This window comes from Hyposmocoma kahamanoa, unplaced genomic scaffold, assembly GCF_003589595.1.
Source record: "Hyposmocoma kahamanoa isolate Upper Pololo Valley unplaced genomic scaffold, ASM358959v1 192, whole genome shotgun sequence".
Lineage (NCBI taxonomy): Eukaryota > Metazoa > Arthropoda > Insecta > Lepidoptera > Cosmopterigidae > Hyposmocoma > Hyposmocoma kahamanoa.
The window spans coordinates 742,945-757,830 of NW_020653719.1; the positions used below are offsets into that span (position 1 = coordinate 742,945).

At 39.1% G+C, this 14,886-nt stretch overlaps 1 protein-coding gene across 1 annotated transcript in view; it reads left to right on the top strand.

Annotated features, from left to right (window-relative positions):
- The window catches only part of LOC113226639 (protein teashirt), a 488,243-nt gene that overhangs the window by 409,681 nt on the left and 63,676 nt on the right, over window positions 1-14,886 (top strand). Inside the window, exon 5 of the mRNA XM_026459357.1 lies at window positions 12,726-12,844. Within this exon, the coding sequence (XP_026315142.1) occupies window positions 12,726-12,844 (119 nt within the window). The remainder of the gene's footprint in view (window positions 1-12,725; window positions 12,845-14,886) is intronic.

Consider the following 14,886-nt stretch of genomic DNA (forward strand, 5'->3'; position numbering starts at 1 on the left):
ATAAACGTGCAAACAACAATCAACTAGACTATTCACTTCCTCCGACATATATATCACTATATATATATACTTGGTTGGGCCTGAAGCCTGTTAAGCGCTTTTCTCATTGTAGTTTGCTTGTTCTTATAGGGTTACGTAACTGTTATAACAAATATCTATCAATCAATATTTCAAACCAATTAATAGATATCAATATCAAAGCGAAATACATATACATACTTGTATGTACATATCTACTATAAATTTAATTTTCACCTGGCGAAATGAAATTCGAACTTGACAATGGACTGTGGTGCAACTAACTTTTTCTTTCGATGAAAAAAAACATAATGACACATTCAACTGCGCGATTTATCGTACATTATATAAGTAATATAAATCCGTTGGTATATTTTATTCTTATTATTGTTAAAATTAAATTGGGAAGGACAAACTAACATTGTTCATGAAATTATTTTAATTTGTCGCAAAACTAAATTCATTTGTTATAGTTTAACTGTTTTTATCTACCATTTTCCTCGCCATAGTGAGATGAGAAGTTGTATGTTTCGCTTGGCAGCAAAGTTGTTATGCGTCTCGTGCCTTGAAACCCTCGCTACGCTCTGGATTCTATTTTTAAACTTTAGAATACTTCGCTTGCCATAGGTTTCAAAACAAGCACTTGCGTGAAACAATACCATTGTATGCATAGCAAATAAGTATTAAAATGTTGGAAACTACAAAATCTTAGACGCCTCGCGCGCGCCGCTCGACTCTATGACACTTGTTCATATTACTGTTCACTAGCAACTAGTATAGAAATCTTCTTTAAGAGCACGAATATTTTCGGGCACATTTCTCAGAATGCAATTATTTAAGGCCTTTTTTTGTTGTATTTATGTTTTTTTTATTAGAAAATGACGAATGCTTGGCCATTATCTCCGTCCTCTTATCGTCTCCACTGCATACATTATAATGCTTGCCGTCGTGGTGAAAGGATTTACCAATCGACGTACCTCATACTCGTCAGTTGGTGCCCAGGGTACGCCAGATATACAGGAAAGGAATGGTATGTACATCATGCGGGAAGGCTCTTTTCGTGCCTCCGCCTTGTTATCTCCTGATGTTAAGCGACTATGATATTATATTACTAGTATGCCAGTATTTAGACAGACCGAAAACCTCGTTTTTCTTCATTGTTGCCGATCCGGAAATCCAGTGTGCTAAATCTTTAATACAATAAAAAGTATGTATTTCCTAATATACATATTTTTTATTGTTACATATTACCTATATACACACATTGTTACATATTACCTTTCATTAAGTTGCAAATAAAGAGCTCTCGGTAGACGTCTGTGGTCTCGTTCAACAGAATGAACTTTACCAGGCTGTATGCTATCCCTATATAGCGTTCGGGATCAACGAAGACCTCTTTAGCACCAGCCTTTGCTAGTTCATGCGTTGCCTTCCTTACCTTCGATGTCTGAGAGGCGTAGAACCCAGCGCTGGACCACTTTATTCCTTTCCCCGAGAGTACTCAGTATAGTTACACAGTTCTCTACAATCCTCGATATTTGGGTGACTATGGTTAAAGCATGTGAGTATCTGAGTTTATATAAATATACTTGTTAACGTAACCTCCCTTCAGGTTCAAAACAGCACAAGCAAATATTACGTACATTTCGGCCTGAAAGATAGAGGAGTAACGTCGCATGTTCAATTTATAGCTGAGCCCGGGTCTCACTCCGTGTATGCCACGGCCTGCGTTGAGTCCCATCGTAGGCCCATCGGTATACCAAAGAAGGCTACATCTATCTAGATCCGTCCTGTCAGAAGCAATAGAGCTCCTTGTGAAAGAGTTCGTCCAGGGAAGTACTGCCACCTTATCTATGTCTGCCGTCAAGCAGTGTCGCTTACCACTAGGCGCACGACTTGTTCGTCCCGTCACTTGATGTCATAAAAAAGGTGAGACTGTTAGTTTCCCAGTCTTACCTGGTTGGAAATTCTACCTGGTAGAATTTTTTAACGAACTACTGAACTGTACAATTTCACCATAAGCCAAATAAATGTTAATACACAATCTATGTATTGTATCCATACGTAGTATAATGTGTCCAAGAATCCTTTAGCAGCATGAATTTACAATTAAAACGATAATAATAATAATAACGCACACACTTAACATAGCCCCGCACTTGGGAAACCCTGTGTCGCGGGTGCCATGGACACACAAATAGACAACCACAAATTACACCCAAACTCACGAGAGAAATAAATGTAGGCCATACAAATATTTCTCCCAGCCCGGGAATCGAACTTGGGATCTCTGCGTGGCAGTCAAGGTTCGGCCACAGAGGCAGTTAAAACTATAAATAATATCTGTACGCATGTGTAATTGTACAAACCGTTAACTATTGTTTCGAGATGAAATACAAATTATGTGGGCTGTATTATAGGTACATTTCTGCCCATAGTTGTAATTTTTCATTCTTAAGTATTAAAAGTGTAAACAACAAATAAAATTGTTTGCAAATTAGTAGTAAAAATAACTGTTACACTCCAAAAAAAAAACAAACCGAACCGATGGTAAATCATTGTCGAAGTGTTTATAATCCTCTAGAAATAAAGTTATATAATATTTTTCTAGCGAAATGTAAACGTGGAATGCGAAATAAACACAACAGTCGTTCCCATTTTCAATTCAATTCACGAAAAAGCAAAGCCGCCGCCATCGACAAAAAAGCGAGCCGAAACAAGAAAAACATTCCGGGATTATGTTTTGGGAAGTTATTCAATTTGTTCTCTTTTACAATAATTTGGTATAATTTAAAATCTGTAGATATTTATTTAACCCGAGCTGATATCCGTGACTTCGTCTGCGTAGAATAAGTACTTTCATTATTGGTTCTTTCCATGTTCTTTCAACAAACTTTCATCCCCCATTTCATTTTTAAGATTTATTTTTGTGACAAAAAGTAGCCCTAGGCTCCTTCTTTTTCTATATCAAAAACCATCAATGGTTCAACGGCTTAGGCTTGAAAACGTAACACACCTAGAACACCCAGTACCTGACTCTTACTGATAACAAACTTGTTACTATTATAGAATTTTTTTTTCTAAATCTTATTAGAAATTAATTGAAAAAGAATGTCGAAGAGTGGTGATGCGGTCACTGATACCACCATCAAAAATCATAATATTTTTATATTAACTTCTCGCATATGTAGCTACAATTAAAGTCAACCTGAACTAACTTGCTAATGGTGACCCAGTTTATTTCATGATATAAGGTCTGAGTCGCTGAACCCCTTAAAATTATACATCATTTTGCCCAAGGGTTTCCACTTTGCTGGATATCAATAGATACACTGATATGATATGACAGTCGATCGACAACTACTGCGGTACGCAGCTCACGCCTGGGATGAGCAAATCCGCAAGATTAAGTAGTCGAAAAATTCGATGCGTGCACAGCTCCTGCCCTAGGGGCTTAGCAAAGCCGACGGTGAGAAACAAGAATACGCCCATGATCCAAGCGCTTTCGAAAGTTTACCTTTTTTGTTTACATTCTTTGTTATATACTATGATTTTTTTTTTTCAGTTTTTATAAAAACATTTAATAATAAGAATAATAAATTTGTCTATTTCCTCCACTAAATTGTAACAGTAAAACTATGGACCTTATGATTTGTACAATTTCGTGCGTGCATGTGTGTGTGTGTGTGTGTGTGTGTGTGTCTGTATCTGTGTCTGTTGGTTATTAGAGCATAATTCGCCGTAAGTAATTGTATGAAATGAAATGTGTTAAGTCCTCTACCCCATTATAGTGGAACTATAATGACTTATATCGAAGACATCGATGGCATCGGCACGCGCTCGTATAGTGCTCGAGGACAGCAGCCAGTTCCTGTGCCATCCACTAGGGGGCGCTGAACACCTGTATAAATAGGCTTCTCATTAATTCTGTGGTCTCTTCATACCCGGGCCCGGGTGTGACCTGCAACTCTTTACGTGTCAATACAAAGTATTCGATATAAATTTTGAAAATATAAAATAAAGACTTTATTGGAAAGATCCTGTCTACAACCCTGAGAAATCAAACAAAATGAAATGGTGCTTTATTTCGCAATCACAAAACAGGCTTAAGAGTAAGGGCTTTAAGGTTGATAAAAAACAAACATTTTTGTGAGAGACTGGTGCCCGAGATAGGTATAGAAAAACCTGTATTACGGGTCACTAGGCTTCCACTCTGCAGATGAGCAATCTGGTTGTGGCACTGAAGTTGTGACAAAGGTTAAAAAAATTATGAAAGCAAGTGAATGTTCCTAATTTATAATAAAAAATACTAGTGCACTAAACTAAGTATTTAAACCTGAAACGACTGTTTATATGATGCATGTGTTACTGATTAGGTGTGTAAGAATTGTACGTTTTATATCTCTACGAAATCGAATGAATACCCGACTTAATACTAATAATAGTAGCAGTGGAGTTCCTTGTGAAAGAGTTCGTCCAGGGAAGTACTGCCACTTTACCTATTTCTGCCGCCAAGCAGTAATGTCAGCATTACTGTGTTTCGGTTTTGTAGATAAAGGGTGCTGGTGAAATTACAGGCACATGGGACTTGTCAACTTATGTCTCAGTGTGAAAGGCGCAGTAGCAGTACTCTTCAAATCTTTGCTATTTAAAGCTCTGAGTGGCACTGCAGCTAATATGGTCAGGCGTGTCGCATTCCACCAGGCGCACGACTTGTTCGTCCTGTCATTTGATATTATAAAAAAAACTCCCCGAAAGATCATGTTTGTTTTGACATCGGTACCAAAATAACATGCATACATAAGGCGCACTCTAAGTTTTCGGAACTGGCCACTTACATAAACAATATTTAAAAAGTAATTAGAACATGTGAAAATGGAACTCTTTGGCTGTAGAATACAGTTTGTTTCATTCATTTTCTGACTGTCACTTGTTTTTACATTGTGGCGTCATTTTAGAAATTTGTTGTTTACATCACCATGGATTTAACTCGTGAAAATTTTCGTAGTATGATTTTCTACGACTTTAAGTGTAATGTAACAGCTCAGCGGAACGTCACTCGGCTTCAAACGGCTTTTAGCGATGAAGCACCATGCAAAACGACTATTTAAAGCTGATTTGCAGAATTCAAACTCAATTTGACTGAGGCTCAAGAAACCGATCGCGTCACTTGATGCAATGCCATTGCTCACCAGACTCATCGAAGGGGCGTCAATTTTGGTGTGGGACATAGTAACAGGTGACGAAACATGGATTTATAGTTACGACCCCAAAACAAAGCATCAATCGAGCCTATGGATCTTTCGAGATGAGCCGAAACCAACTAAAGTGGCGCACGTGCAAAGTGCCTCTAAGCGGATGATTGCTTCTTTTTTTAATATAACTGGACACGTGGCTACTGTTGCTTTGGAGAATCGTTGTACAGTGAATAGTGATTGGTACACGACCATTTGTTTGCCGGAAGTTATTCACAAACTCCGTATAAATAAGCGTAAACGCCGTATCATCTTACACCACGATAATGCCAGTTCTCACACAGCCAGACAGACAAATGAATTTTCGAAGGTGAACAACGTTGACCTTATAAACCATCCCGCGTACAATCCCGACCTGGCACCTTGTGACTTTTATTTGTTTCCAAAAATTAAGAACCAGTTACGCGGTCAACGATTTTCATCACCTGAAGAGGCTGTCAAAGAGTATGAAAAATATGTTTCAGATATTGTCATGGAGGAGGAGTAAATGTTTTCAAAATTAGTTTATTTGTATGAGAAAGTGCATTAACGCTAACGAAGAATAAGGATATAATATAGGATAATAATTGAGGAACAATAAATTCATTTCTGACCATTTATAGTATTTCTTTCTTTCTTTTTATTTTTTATTCGTTCCGGAAACTTACTGTGCGCCTCAAGTACATAAAAAACCACGCCATTGCATTAATTAACATTGTCACCGCTCATGTTAACGTGTTAGACTCATCGTTGTGTCAAAATAGCGTTGGACAAATAAACAAATTCCACGGATATGAACTTGCTTGATTATCCAACGCTAGTTTTGCGAAGTTCCGTATAATTATCTTTGGCAAATTCTAGAAATAAATGTTTATAAAAATAAAAATAAATATACAATAAGACTCAGTATAAATCTCAGCATAAGCAGATCCAATGTTTTGTTCGATAAATTAATCACAGATTGAGGTTGTGTTTCATCATTTGACAGTGATTCAAATCTCATGAATACGACAGATTACAATAGCAAAATAACTGACTTAATATCGGATGAAAGCACGTATAAAAAGGTGAAAAAAGACCCTACCACCAAGATATTAAAAACAACAACAAGTTAATATCTAAGCACTCCGATACGCTGAAACTTGATGTAAGTAGTTTGTACCCTGCTGCGTAAAACCTCCAAAACTGTATGGGTTACCAAAAATGCGTAAGTGCTGACACCCCGCTACGTCCCAAAGTTAGCCAGATTGACACACCAACTTACAAACTGACACAACATATGACAAAAGTACTGTCACCGTTAAGAGGGAACACTTCTACACATGTGAAAGATTCATACCATTTCATCAGTGGAATCAAAGATCTACTGTTAACTGATGATGACACCATGGTCAGTTTTGATGTTCAGACGCTGTTCACCAATCTACCACTAAAAGACTGCATTGAAATTGTACGTGGAAAGCTAAGGGAACCATAATATGTCCATTGAATATGCAGAATTATTAGAACACTGCCTAACATCAGGCTATCTATTGTCGAATAATGAATTCTACCCACAAATCGACGGTATAGCAATGGGCTCTCCGGGATCTCCCGTTGTAGCCGATATTTTCATGGAAGACTTCGAGGAGCGAGTTTTACCCATGGCCCCGGCTAGGTCGAAAATTTTCAAACGGTACGTTGATATAGATGATACTTTCACAATATTACCTAAAGATAGCATACCTTCTTTCTTGGACCGCCTTAATTTCAGTACTAAGATCCAGTTTACTATGGAGTAAGAGAATTGTGGTGCTTTAGCTTTTTAGATCTTTTAATTAAAAGAAACCCTAATAACACCCTAGGCCATACTGTATTACCAAAGCAAACCCATACATCCGTATGGTTTAGGTATTAGGTAGGGTTTAGGTACCTCAATGGTAATTCCCATCACCATCTTAGCCAGTTAGCTACCGTGGACAAATTTTTGTTTTAGATAGCACATGGTGTCTGTAAAAGGCACGAAACGTTAGTTTGTTTGCAAAAACAAATATACGCGATTTAAATTTGGAAAAATAGTTTCATTTCCTATGCGTAACAATCGCGAAAACCTAAGAACTCGAAATGATATCATCCTTTGAGTAAATTTCCACATCAAAGGACAATCAAGCTATGTACATACCTGCCTAAAATTGAAGTACTTGGTGTGTTGTAGCATATTACCTCGCCGCGTTCAAATTGTTTAAATATAATATTAAGAAGTACGAGCATTATTAAAAAATAATATAACTGTCTATTTTCAATGATATATTGCGCGAATCAACCAAATATTGAGATTTTGTCCTCAAATAGTACAATGCAGATCTCTGTCCCTCAGTGAGGATTTAATTCCATACTTTCTTATATTAGACGGATATTCGTGTCTCGGATTCTCTATTGTACAAGAACATGCGGGACTTTTGTTCAGGCTTTATACAGGGAAAATAAAAAAATACGGAAATATGTCTCTTGTGCTACAAGTTATTGTTTCGTATCTAATCCGCTGTCTGCAAACGAAATTAATGGCCAAAAGATAAATAATACCAAACCGATATTTTGTATTCTTTATCCACCCAATGGTATATTGAGATATAGAGATTGGTATCTAGTCTAGTAGTCGATTTCATACTGCGCATTTCGCGTAAACGCGCTGTAGGAAGAGGGCCGCCCGAGCGCGCCCGTCCTCGCCTGTGCTCGCCCGTGGCTGCCTTTTCGGATCCACCGCTAGTCGGTAACTTCATAAGCGCGACGCGGCATAGCACTCGATACATACTCGAATACGGCTAGCCACGCGCGTTGGCACGAGGGCGAGGCGGCCCGTACTCCAACGTTTCGCAAGCTCGCCCGTACCAATCGACGCGTTTGACCTCACGGGCCGTGGAAACGCGCACTAAAAGTGATACCAGAACTAAGTTTCGTAACACAGAGAGTCTACTTCTTAATAAAATAATTAAAATTATTTTAAAAAATTAAAAAAATAATAAAACAAAATCTTCGCCTTGTTATTGACCAGCTCCTCTTCTTTTTCCATCCTCTAAGCTAGCATCACAGTACCTTTAGTTTAACAATTGAACATTTTTTTTTTAAATAAATCTTATTTTGTGTGAGAGTAATATTTTTTATTAAATAAATCTTATTCTGTGAGAAAGTGCAATTCAAAATACGAATCGAAACACGCTCTTAGAGCACAAGAAAAACATGGTAACATAATAGGAAATTTGTATTATTCGTATACATCGAATTATTAAGAAAGAAAAGTGTCTTCATACGTCAGTAAAGTAGAATTATTATAATACAAATATCGAAATAACATCCGGCTATCCGGCTGTATTCGAACCTGCGCCTTTTCGCCAAAACGAGGCTAACCGCTGTCCTAACTGTTAAAATTAACCATATTAAATCATAATTTACTGCATACATTGGAATTGTTTGAAATATCTATTTTCTTAAGTAAATCTGTCTAAATTTATTAATCGATTATAACAAAATGCCCTTACAAGACGTCACATGATACTTTTCACATATCTACCCACTTTGATTGTATTTTGTAAGCTTCATTGTGACATGGAATAGTAGATTGTACAACAAGTGTAGGATAAAATTAATCATTTAGAGCATAAAATCCTGTTCTATGCAACCTACACCCAGCATAAATACGAACTTTAAGAGCGTGAGAAGTGAAAATAAATTATTTAACTTTTACTTTCTCTCCTGGAAAATTATCCATTTTATGATACCAAGTGGCGGGACGATCGAGTCGTGCGCCTGGTGGTAAGCGACACGCCTGTCCATAACAGTTGTCATTAAAGCTTAAAGCTTTACGGCAGAAATAGGTAAGGAGGCAGTACTTCTCTAGACGAACTCTTTCACAATGAGCTCTACACTACTACTAATTATAGGCCTTATTAGACCAAGAGTGCAAAATCATTAAAAAATGTTGATTCCGCTGTACATATTAAATATATCTCTATCATAATGTTTTACTTTCACCCGAAACACGAACATCTCTAGGGTCAACCCTAAAATATTCAAATACCGCACATAATAACCTGCAGACAATGGACCGTGAGCATCGATGTAACCCTGGCTCCCTGACCCTTCTTCCCCATTGTATATAGGTCGTCGTTTAATTAGACAATAGGACCGTTTGCCCGCAAGATAAATAAAGATAGATCTTTATGGATCAAATAAAATAGAAAATTCTTTATTTATGTTCGGCATTGATAGCGGTTTTAGTGAGTTGAAGGTATTGAGGCGTGCTTCTATTTTTAATAAAAAAAAAGGGTTCCATTGACTTTCATTGCTCTAACAGCTAGTGTATAAAGGTAAACATACACTTAATTGATACTGATATTTATCAGAATTATAATTAAAATTTCATCTTAAGATTAAAGAGAGTATATAGATTTTTATCAAATGTGTATACAAATTTCGTTAGTTGGATTACTCGTATAATTTAAATGCTGACTGTACCTAAATCTAATTAATGCACAGATACCCAGTTACCCTTTCCCTTTAACCCATATCCGTCTCACTCCTGAACTTAGTTCTCCTCTAAAACAAGGTTCAGGCCGTAGTTAGCCATGCTAGCTTAATGCAGGTTGAAGACGTCACGTAACTTCAAACAGCGGAAAAATTCATCCATATTGTTTTCATTCACTGTAATTCGATGATATTTAGTAAAGTGTCTAAATATAGGAAAGTATTCAAACTTAAAAAGTATATCAATGTTTTCAGGTTCAATTTGATTCGCAGATCGTTACCGCCTGCGGCCAGTCGTCTTGTGGATATTTCTTTAAATAGAACGCTCACTCTCAAAGCCAATCTAACCAAATAAATAAAAAGTACTACGCATAATCAGTGCTCAGTAAACACACCCCAGACCGGTCCGGACATCCGAAATAAAAACAGGATAAAGAGACGAAAACTTAATTAGATGAAACAAACACGGGACGAAGCCGGAGAGTTCTTCAATCCCGCCGTTAAGACATAGTAAAATAAGAGCAAGTGGGGCAACTCACGCCTATTCAGCCCGTGAATGCCCTACACTTCGCTCGGAGCGTAGAGTTGTTACATACATGTACATCGTTATTTTAGTTGCATCTAAAGAATTTATTCTCGTGTTACGTTGAAATAACCTTTGTTAAAAGTGCATGTCGTAGGTGGTGTCGATATTTTTGTATCAGTAATTTAATTATGGAGTATGATTATGAAATAGAAATGAAATAAATGCAGGATAATCTAGGTTCAAACTACCACAAATGCAGCAATAAATACGATTACTTTTTGATGTTATTTTTTAAACACCCGGTCGCTTTAATTCTATAAATTAATGAGGCGTGCGGCAACCCGCGCGGCAACGCGAGAGCATCGCAAGATTATGCAAATGTGTGTGTCCGTATATGGCACGCAAAACTACAAGACACGCTGCTACGTTTGTATGGAGTTACCATACTTGTTTTATTATACTATGGTTCAGACCTCAAGCTAAATGGTCTTTCCCTCTTAATCGCGTGAATACGGTAAAGTGAATGTTTCTATAAATATGAATTAATTAAACATGCACGTGAATAGACAAAATTGACCTCAGTTTGTATGATGTAAAAACTTCCTAATAAATTAATAGTTCCTTCAAACAACTGTACGTGCGTGAAAACAAGCTCCTTGACTGATTTTTGTTCTAAACTAAGACTTTTGACTAAACTAAAGGATAACTCATGTATTTAAGTCGAATTTTTGCTCGACATGTTTCTAACCAGTTCGTGGTCCTTTATCGTGCGATTCGGCGGCGGTGACTCAACGGAAACTGCGCGCCAAAGCCGTGGCAGCCCGGTCACTCAGTAAAACTGTAGTAATTACGTAGTTTGCTTCATTTTTATTCAATTTCGACTTAAATACGTGAGTTATCCGTTAGTTTACTTTTTATGTCTGAGTCTCACGGTGGTTTTGTATTTAAACTAAAACTGTTTCAAATTGTATTATATTTTACATTCTATCAATATTTTGAGTTGCAATAGAGCTCCTTGTGAAAGAGTTCATCCAGGAAAGTATTGCCACCATACCTATTTCTGTTGCCGAGCAGTAATGTGAGCATTACTGCGTTTCGGTTTTGAAGGGTAAGAGTGCTGGGAAATTGCAGACACATGAGACTTGTTTACTTATGTCTCAAGGTGACAGCAGCAATGGCAGTGCCTCTCAGATCTTTGCGATTTAAAGCTCCGAGTGGCACTGCAAGTGTTATGTTATACGCATGTCGCTTAACACCAGGCGCACGACTTGTCCTTCCCGCCACGTCGTATCATAAAAAAAAGTAATATCTCATTACTATCGAATAATACTTTGAATCTCAAGTAATCTGCAAAGACAACCAACATTTTGAAATTGCTTTTAATCAAATTTTCGCAAGTGAAACATTTTCGAAAATACGACGTCACACTCTATTTAGAGACGCATTGCAGCGCCATATTTTTTTATTATTCTTTGTGAAGCCCTCTTAAAGTGATCATAGTCTTGAAAAGGATTTCGATGTAGATAAGACAGTCGGTGAAAATTAATCATTCGACAACAGTCGAATGATTAATTTCAATTTTTTTTACTTAATTTTAAATGCAGTTTGAAACAAAATAAAATTCATTACATTGACAATAACCAATTCAATATTACCCATTTGACGACCTGAGTGGGCAATCTGTTAGCAGGGTTCAATTTTCGGAAAAGTTTTTTGGGAAATTAACTTCCTAGATTGGTTCTGTTCTGGGTGTTCTGGATAGTAGTGAAGTTGATTTTGTTCTTCTGGTACTCACAGGACCTAAAAGGATTTCCTTGAGACCAGGTAAATTGATGTGATTGTCTCGCACATTAATATTAATAATATTATTTAATATCGAGTTCCATCGGGATTTCGATTTCGATTAAATCGCGTATGATTTTGGTTTTTAACGACTTTTTTTGCGATAACACCATCTTTGACAAATCTATTTCTTCACTCAGCTATGTACCTTTACAGACCATACCAACAGCTGACTATGAGTTACATTAATAGAAAAACGAGTAAAGTAAAAAGTGGTTAAAAACCAGAACAAAGATCTGCAACAAGCACATAGAAAAATACTTAAGGTCCGCTGGTTCGTTCCGTGGCTTAGTTGACATAGCGTCTGACACAGTTTGCTAAAAGACGTTGGTTCCAATCCAGCCGGAATTATTCGTCTCGGTTCGATCTTTGTATTAATAATTATAATACTTTTTAACTGTTTGAACATCAAAGTCGTTCTTAGCGAACATCTCACTGACAGCCTTGGTGCCGTTCCGTCAATGTTGCAACAATATGTGGAGCGCGGTGTGGTGTCTAAAGCTAAGGAGAGGCGGAGAGTGACCTTCCTATTCTCTAACTGTCCGTTAACTTTCACATCTCATTTCATAATGATTAAAACTATTAACATTAATTATCTATTACAGGTATGCAACAAAATCTTCGGCAACGCTTCGGCATTAGCTAAACACAAGCTGACGCACAGTGACGAGAGAAAATATGTGTGCATTACATGCGCGAAAGCCTTCAAGAGGCAGGACCATCTGTGAGTAACTTTATTCAATTTTCGTTTCTAGTGAGATTTTTTTCTGAATACAATATACGACTATTCATGAAGATTTAAATGCAGTATTCTTTATCTTTTTTCTTACCTTAGAAACATCTAAATGTTGGTAAATATATTAAATTATTTTGTTATTAGTCTAAACGATTCTTCATACGAATTAATAAGAGTTTTTCTTTACCTAGACTAGGATAAGTTAAGATCAGAGCAAAGGCATATTGAATTGTTTAAATCAGAAAGCAATAAACATTTTGTAATAATATCATTCAATTTGAACGAAACTCGTTTTACAACAAATATTTAGGTATTTGTAAATATGTTTTGCCCTCGATTTTGGGTTGGATTTTGGAGTTTTAACCCGATTTAAATCCGGCGCTTAACTAAGCACAAAGTTAAAACCCTGGCACTTGCCCATCTCTGACTACGGCACAAAGTTTTTAATTAATCCGTTCATGGACAGTACTTAACCAAATTGTCAGTCGTTTTTTTGTTGGTACCATAGGTACTGCTATTTACAAATGTTTCTTGCACTAGCATGCAGGGTGTTGTATCACCTTATACAAACTAGTCGGTGTCTGCCGTACTGTATTAAGTCCTAGATACACTTGGGGACAAATGGAGCGACATGTCGCGTAACATAGCGCTCAACATCTAGCCGAAATGTCCCGGGGACAATGTCTCGCAACATTTTGCAGGCCTAGCCTTGATACACTTGCCAGTGTTTATATTCCCCCACACTACAGACATGTTGAGAGTCACGTTGCGCACACGACTACACTCGACAATAATGAAAGCGGTACGCGCGGCACAAGTTTTCGCGCTCGGAGAGCGGGAGCTTGCAACATGTTCGGCGTCACGTAAATACGTAACAAAACGTTGCGCGGCATGTTGCGGGACACTGGGCAACGTTCCAGGAATACGTAGATTGACTGTTGCGCGTCGTGTTGGGGAACATTTTATCCCCTTTTTTCTTCGTGGGGAAATCTTCCTAGGATACCTCTCCGCCGCGGGGGCAGCGGATAAGCCGCAACGGAGCCCCCGCTCCGATCGCCCGCAACCGCGAAGGTACGCTGCCGCCGAGCGGGATCGACCATCTCCCGATCGCGCTCGGGCGACCTCCTTCTGGAGCATCACCGCTTCACAGAAGGAGACCACTGCCTCATGGGACTTGTGATCCGCCAGCATAGCCGCTACTATGCCTGGCGGAGAGAGATCTCGCCCGATCCGGGCAACCAGGATCCTGTCATCAGCTTCTCGCGCCATTTTTCGAACGCCTGTCGGCGCTCCTGCCACCGCACTTCCGGCGGCGCAGCTTTCTCCGCCTGGCGGAGGCGCGCGTAAATACCCGCGTCCATCTCCGCCAGGATGTCCAGCGGGGGAAACCGCGTCAGGACAGTCGCCGCGTCGAAGGATACGGTGCGGTATCCTCGTGCGATCCTAATGGCCATGCGACGCTGCACGCCATTGAGAATGGCTCTACAGCGCCGAACGCCTGTCAGTCGATGTGACCAGACAGGCGCCCCGTATACGGCCACGGATCGCACCACCCCGCCGCATAAGCGGCGAACTCCCTCGGAAGGGCCCCCCAGATTGGGCAGCAACCGGTGCATTGCACCCGCCACCCTATCGATCCGGGAAACCAGGCGCCGGAAGTGCTCCTCGAAGTCCCAGCGGCCGTCCAGGATGAGGCCCAGGTACTTTAAGTACTGCCCTTCCTGGACGTCGACGTCACCAACGCGAATCGAGTAACTGGGTGGTTCCCTCAGTCGCGGAAGTTTGTGGAACCACAGCGCCTCAGTTTTTTGATGCGCTACCCGTGTAGACCCAGTGCCTCGAATTTTTCGACGACGCGAGAAACCCCGAGCTCAGCGAGCTGAATGGTCCTCCCCTCCGGCAAGCACCAGGGTGTCGTCGGCGTAACACAACAGATGCACGCCCGCGGGTAGTTCGACCCTCAAGACTGCATCGTATGCGAGGTTGCAAAGGAGTGGTCCTAAGACGGACCCCTGCGGACCCCACACACA